This window comes from Arachis stenosperma, chromosome 1, assembly GCF_014773155.1.
Source record: "Arachis stenosperma cultivar V10309 chromosome 1, arast.V10309.gnm1.PFL2, whole genome shotgun sequence".
NCBI lineage: Eukaryota > Viridiplantae > Streptophyta > Magnoliopsida > Fabales > Fabaceae > Arachis > Arachis stenosperma.
Genome location: NC_080377.1, coordinates 133,324,205 through 133,331,585, shown reverse-complemented (window position 1 = coordinate 133,331,585; position 7,381 = coordinate 133,324,205). Strand labels below are relative to the sequence as shown.

General features: G+C 39.6%; 1 protein-coding gene across 1 annotated transcript; it reads left to right on the top strand.

Annotated features, from left to right (window-relative positions):
- The first annotated feature begins 263 nt into the window (after positions 1-263).
- Positions 264-4,771, top strand: LOC130943948 (protein LEO1 homolog). Its single transcript, XM_057872053.1, has 11 exons — positions 264-522; positions 608-999; positions 1,580-1,712; positions 1,807-1,989; positions 2,424-2,600; positions 2,801-2,932; positions 3,023-3,202; positions 3,288-3,419; positions 3,531-3,635; positions 3,730-3,987; positions 4,495-4,771. The coding sequence occupies exons 1-11, from the start codon at positions 364-366 to the stop codon at positions 4,630-4,632; spliced, it is 1,989 nt and encodes a 662-aa protein (XP_057728036.1). The 5' UTR covers positions 264-363; the 3' UTR covers positions 4,633-4,771.
- Positions 4,772-7,381: the final 2,610 nt, after the last annotated feature.

Here is a 7,381-nt window from a genome sequence, read left to right as displayed (position 1 = left end):
TAATTAGTTAGGACATGAAAATTGAATATATATATATATATATATATATATATATATATATATATATATAGTGCTGTAAAGGTGGTTCTAGGTTTGTTTTGTTTTTTTTTTTTTTTTTTTTTTTTTTTTTTTTTGTTTTGGTCATAGAGTGGTTCGAGGCTTCGAGCGAAGAGGAATACTCAGTCCCTTGGTCTTTGTTCTGGTTGCTTAGGCCCTAGCCTTTTTCGTTTTCTACCACCCAAAAAGGTCCAAAAACAAAAAAAGCAAAGAGGAATAACAACTGAGAGAAATAAAAAAAGGGTGAAGAAACACACACGCAGGGAGCAAGAGGGAGGGAGGGTTCAGTCACCGGCGAAGAAGAAGATGGGTGGAGGAGGAGAAGAGAAGCGCCATCAGATGATGCAAAACCTCTTCGGCGATCAGTCCGAGGAGGAAGAAGAAGACCTCGATTCCGAACACGAATCTAATCCCCACCCCGACGACACCGCTGCCATCGACAACAACAACCACCACTACGCCTCCGTAACTATAACTATAACTGCAACAATCCCTGAATTTCATTTATCTGAATCTGAATTTGAATTTGGAATTCTTGAATCTTGAATAGGACGAAGGCGAGGGAGGTGTGGAGCCCGAGGTTGAGGGGGAAGGAGAAGCTGAGGTGGATGTGGAGGGTCACGGCGAGGTGGAAATCGAGAGCGAAGGGGAGGGGGATGCTCCTGATCACGGAGAGAGCGAAGCCGAGAGGGATCAGACTTCGCAGGAGGTGGAGGTGGAGGCTGCTGATCAGAGAGAAGAAGAGAGCGATGCCAGAGGCACCGACAGTGACGCGAAGGAGGAGGAAGAGGAGGAAGAGGAAGAAGACGACGAGTATGGGCAGAGAGTAGTTACTAGCAAGCACAGGGGCGCCGTCGTTGAGAGCGGATCCGAGGAGAACCGTTACCATGAGAATGAGAATGAGAATGAAGATGAGGAAGTTGATGAAGCTAGGAGTCCAAGGTATATATATATATATACACACATTCTAGATAGATATCTGCTAATTGCATTTAACAATACTCTGAATGTATAGTTTTCAATTTCATGGTTTCATGTGTTTGTTCTGAGGCTAAACCTCTAAATTATCGAAAAATATCACTCACAGCTTCCTCATTGCGATGCTAAAATGTTGAAAAACAATTGCATAGTAATGGAGAAGCAAAATACTATTGACTACTAGGACCATGACTAATCTAGGATTTCACTCTATTCTGAATACTTTCTTTCTTTGCTTTGGTTCTATCATACCAAGTATTGACCACTGGTACTGATGGTAGAATTGCTGCGTAGGTTTTTCCTGTCATCTCACATTTGATTAAACCGGTGATTTGTTCTGCTTTTGTTTATGGTTTGTCGTATAGGTTTTGCATGTGAATGTCTTCTGTTACCTTACATCAGCCTTGGTGTGGATTTAGGAAATTGCTTTCAGTTACTGGATAAATAGAACAAAAAATTTGTTTAAAACCTAGGGATAATAAGGCTTTTCGGGATGCTGTGAGATTCTATGACAGTTTTAAACTTTTAATTTTTATATTGACAGTGGATCTCCCCGAGAGGACAAAGATCAGATTCGTGATTCTGCTCCTGAAATTCGTGATGTATTTGGGGATTTTGACGATGATGAAGAGGAGGATGGATATGCAGTTCATCATGACATTGAACATGACTCAAATGTGAGTGCCTGCTACCAATAACTGATATATTTAGTTTGTCTTTGTGTTGCTTAAAATTTTGCAAATGAATAATCAAAGTAATCTCCTGCCTCAGAGATCCCCTGTTGAAGAAGAGGGCTATGAAAAAGGCCTGAGGCCAGAGGATATACTTGCAGATGAAGATAATAGGTATGGGTCAGAAGAGGAAAATTATGAGATGAAAACTAAAGAGAAACCACTTGGGCCACCATTGGAGTTAGAGGTTCCGCTGCAACCACCTCCAGCTCTTCCAGAAAAGGTCTGGTGTAATTTATGTGGAAGCCTGTGGTTTATATATTAATTTGAATTTAACTTTGACTTTGGGTGGCTGGATAAGAGTTCTTATTCTTCTTTTGGCATATGATGCCTTTATGATTTTTGGTGCAACATTTAAGGTGCCAAAGTGAAAAGTATGCAGTTTAAAATGATAGAAGTAGTTGTATTCTTAAAAAAGTTCCTTCATGATCACTTTCTGATGACATATTTGGGCAAAAGGCAGCTTATATGAGGGGCTTTTTAACATCAAACTATCTCATATCTGATAACGTTGGGATGATAGATGCAATTTATGAAGCTATGTCATTTTAGAGGATCTTATGTAAATAATGAAATGGTTTCCATAGGTGCATTGAATTTTTGTAAAAAGATGTTGAATTTCAATGTTAAACTCCTTTCTCTTTATCTATGGGACAGATGAACATGATTAAAGTTTCTAATATTATGGGTGTTGACCCAAAACCATTTGATCCTAAAACATACGTGGAAGAGGATACCTTTGTAACTGATGAGTCTGGAGCTAAGAAACGCATACGCTTGGAGAGCAATATCGTGCGATGGAGGACTGTCAGAAATCCTGATGGCACATCATCTGTAAGTAACTGTATGCAGCTATTGTTTTGTTTTTAACCCTAAAATGATCAGTGTTTCCAGTTACTGCTCATAGGAGGAGATGGATGCTCCTATTGTTTTTCGTAACTGCTTTTTGGCCCTTGATGCTGGTCTTATATTTTTTCCAATTTAAATTTTTAATTAAAATAGTCTATCAATCCTTTTTTCTTGTTGTGTTTCAGTACGAAAGCAATGCTCGCTTTGTGAGGTGGTCTGATGGCAGTTTGCAGTTATTAATTGGGAATGAAGTTCTTGACATATCAGTACAAGATGCACAGCATGATCAGGCACATCTTTTCCTCAGACATGGGAAGGTGAATTCTGAATCTCTGTTATCCTGTAGATTTGTGCTACCAGATTTTGATGGTTCACCCTCCAATTGACTATGTGTAAAATGCTCACAGGGCATTCTCCAATCACAAGGAAGGTTACTAAGGAAAATGAAGTTTATGCCATCTTCGTTGTCATCAAATTCTCATCGACTGCTGACTGCTCTTGTTGACTCGAGGCACAAGAAAGTTTACAAGGTTAAAAACTGCATTACTGATATTGATCCTGAGAGAGAGAAGGAGGAAAAAGAAAAGGTATAATCATTTATATAAAGTAGTTTCCTCTCTGTATACTTCTTCTCATGGATACCATTATCCAGTTTCCTAATGATTTTTGCAGGCTGAAAGTCAAACAATCAGGGCTAATGTACTGCTTAATCGTAAGCGTGAGAAGGTTAACAGGAAATATCCTCCAACAGTGGATAGGAGGCGTCAACTATCTCCTGGGTTTTTGGAGGATGCTTTGGATGAGGTATACTTTTCAATCTTACATATATTTTCCCTCTCACTTTCATGATATTATGGCATGTATTAATATTGATGAAAATGTTCCATACACATTCCCACTCCCCTGAAAAAAAAGGAGGATGAAACAGATTATTATGATTCTCGTCGATCTCAACGCCGCTTTGAAGATGATTTGGAACTTGAGGCTCGGGCAGAGAGACGAATTATGAATGCCAAAAAGGTATTCTTCATCAGTATCCTCTTCTACAGTCTACATATATGTTAGTCATGTTTTCTCCCCTTAATCACTGAGGGGGTTCCTTTTCCAATTGTAGTCACAGGGGCCGAAAGATATTCCTCGCAAATCATCCATGCCACCTGCTAAATCCTCACGGCGCCCAATGGATTATTCAGATGAGGAGAGAGAGGAATCTGAGTATGAAACTGAAGGTGAGGAAGATGAGAGACCTGTTTCACGTAAAAGGGCTGAAGACACTGAGCCAGAATATGAGGATGAGGAAGATGAAGAGGAAGAACATTATGAAGAAGAGGCACAAGTTAATGATGCATCAGAGGAGGAACAGGAAGAAGAGGTATTATGGTTTTATATAAATCTAGTAGTTTGATATGAACTAGTTCTATTTAAAAGTATGCCATTGCTGTTATGTGCCATGGGGTTGCCTTGCATTACATGTGATTGGTTCATAAACTTCATATTGTTTGGTAGCTTTTTAGTTTTTTATCATTTGTAAGTGTCCATGCTGTGCTACATTTTATTGTTGGGGAGCTCGAGATTCCTCCAGTTTTGAATTGGATTCTCATGTTTGTTACCTTTAGTTATAGTAGAAACTCAAGTGCATTTAACTTTATATGAAGTTAATAACTGAGAATCGTAAAATGATTTGACATATTTGACTAAATTGTCATTTAACGATTCAAAACTATCAACTTCACATTAAGTTAACTGCATCTGAGTTTCCACCATTGTAGTATAAACTCAGGTGCAGTAAAACATAAAAAAGTAATGACTGAGATTAACTTGGTCAATCGCTGTGGTTTCAACTTTCAAATTCATTAGTGTTTTAATGGCTTTAATGCAGGAACCAAAGCCGAAGAGCAAGGAGGCGAGAGGCAGTGTGAAAAGGAAGGGATTTGAATCGGATGAGGACTCTCCTCCCAGAAAACCAACCAGCGCTAAGCGCCGAATGGCCGTTGTTTATGATAGTGATGATGAATGAATGAAAGATGATTTCAGGCCTTAATTTCATAACGTGTAACCTTATATATAACCTTTGACTCTCAGTGCGATATATTTTTATTCTTGTCATTAGATGTACCATCACATTTTGCTAATGATTTATTTATCATTCTGTGTAATAGTTTTTGTTTTTTGTTTCTATTTTGTTGTTTGAAATTACATAGGAAAGATCGTTGATCGTCCTCTCTTCTTTCCATTTTGATTTTCTAAAAGTAAAAAAAAAAAAAAAATTAGAATTCCATTAATCTCCCCCTTTCCACGGTCTTCACTTGGTCAGTTTGATATTTATATAGACCGTGAAGTGTGGCGTGGATTGCTAACTAATATATCAGGCGTGTATATTATATACAACAACAACAACAACAGCCTTGTCCCACTAAGTGGGGTCGGCTACATGAATCAAACGACGCCATTGTGCTCTGTCATGTATCATGTCTACAGAGAGACCGTTTACATGTAGATCTCGTTTGATCACTTCACGGATGGTCTTCTTAGGTCTTCCTCTGCCTTTCGCTCTTTGTCCATCTTCCATCTCATCCACCCTCCTGACTGGATGTTCTATCGGTCTTCTTCCCACATGTCCAAACCACCTGAGACGCGATTCAACCATCTTTTCCACAATGGGTGCTACTCCAACTCTCTCCCTTATATCTTCATTCCTTATTTTATCCAATCGCGTATGACCACTCATTCATCTCAACATCTTCATCTCTGCCACACTCAGCTTATGTTCGTGCTCCCCTTTAGCCGCCCAACACTCCGTACCATACAGCATAGCCGGTCTTATAGCGGTGCGATAGAATTTACCTTTAAGTTTTAAATGCACTTTTTTGTCGCATATAAAACCAGATGCACTCCGCCATTTTGACCAACCTGCTTGGATCCTATGATTTACATCCTGTTCAATCTCTCCATTATCCTGTATGATGCACCCAAGATACTTAAAACTTTTAACTTTTCGTAGGATGTTTTCTCCAATCTTCACCTCTATATTGGAGTTTTCCCTTCTCAGACTGAATTTACATTCCATATATTCCGTCTTGTTACGGCTTATGCGCAGACCATACACTTCTAGAGCTTCTCTCCATAACTCCAACTTCTTATTTAGGTCTTCCCTTGACTCTCCCATAAGGACGATATCATCGGCAAAAAGCATGCACCATGGCACAGGCTCTTGGATGTGCTCTGTGAGTACTTCCAAGACTAATGTGAAAAGGTATGGACTTAAGGATGATCCCTGGTGTAATCCTATACCAATAGGGAATTCCTCTGTCACACCACCTTGAGTCTTCACACTAGTTGTGGCCCCATCATACATGTCTTTGATTGCCCGAATATATGCGATCCTTACTCTCCTCTTTTCTAAAACCTTCCATAAGACCTCCCTTGGTACCCTATCATACGCTTTTTCCAAATCAATAAACACCATGTGCAAATCCCTTTTATTACTACGATACCTCTCCATCATCCTTCTTAATAGGTATATCGCTTCAGTGGTAGATCTGCCTGGCATAAATCCAAATTGGTTCTCTGTTACTTGTGTCTCTTTTCTCAACCTCTGTTCTATCACCCTTTCCCATAACTTCATAGTATGACTCATAAGCTTAATCTCTCTATAGTTTTCGCAACTTTGTATATCCCCCTTATTCTTGTAGATAGGTACCAAGGTGCTCTTTCTCCACTCATCAGGCATCTTCTTTGACCTTAAAATCTCATTAAAAAGCTTGGTTAACCAGTTGATGCCTTTTCCTCCAAGACCCTTCCAAACCTCAATCGGGATATTATCAGGTCCTACTGCTCTGCCATTTTTCATCTGCTTTAAAGCCTCTTTTACCTCGAAGTCTCGAATCCTTCGATAGTAGTCAAAGTTTTGATCTTCTTCCCTTGTGCATAATCGACCAAGGCTCGGAAGAGTCTTCTGTCCCTCATTAAATAACTCGTAGAAGTAGCTCTTCCACCTTTCATTAATCTTCTCCTCTTGAGCCAACACCTCTCCATCCTTATCCTTTATGCACTTAACCTGATCCAAATCTCTCGTTCTTCTTTCCCGACTCTTTGCGATTCTATATATACATTTTTCTCCTTTTTTCGTGCCCAAAGACCGGTAGAGACCCTCATATGCTCTTGTCCTTGCTTCACTTACAGCCACTTTTGTCTCTTTCTTAGCCGCCTTATATTTTTCCCAGTTATCTGCATTGCGGCATAAAGACCACTCTTTAAAGCATTCCCTTTTTATCTTTATCTTTTCTTGTATACTCGCATTCCACCACCAGGACTCCTTGTCTCTTGGTCCTATTCCTTTAGATTCACCAAAACTTTCTTTTGCTGTTCTTCTAATAACTTCTACCATCTCCCTCCACATCTCTTCCGCGCTTCCATTCCCATCCCACTTTGCCTCTTCTCCTACCCGTCTTAGGAAGCTTCTTTGTTCCTCACCTTTCATCCGCCACCACCTCGTCCTTGGGTTCTTCGTATGATGTCTTTTCCTCAACTTTTGCTCAACGCGAAAATCCATGACGAGCACCCTATGTTGTGTTGTCAAACTCTCTCCCGGGATAATTTTACAGTTAATGCAAAATTTTCGGTCGACTCTCCTCAACAAGAAGAAGTCGATTTGAGAGCTTGTCATGCCACTCTTATAGGATATAAGATGTTCGTCTCTCTTTTTAAAACATGTATTTGCGATGAGAAGATCAAAAGTTGAGGAAAAGTCCAAAATAGTTTTACCC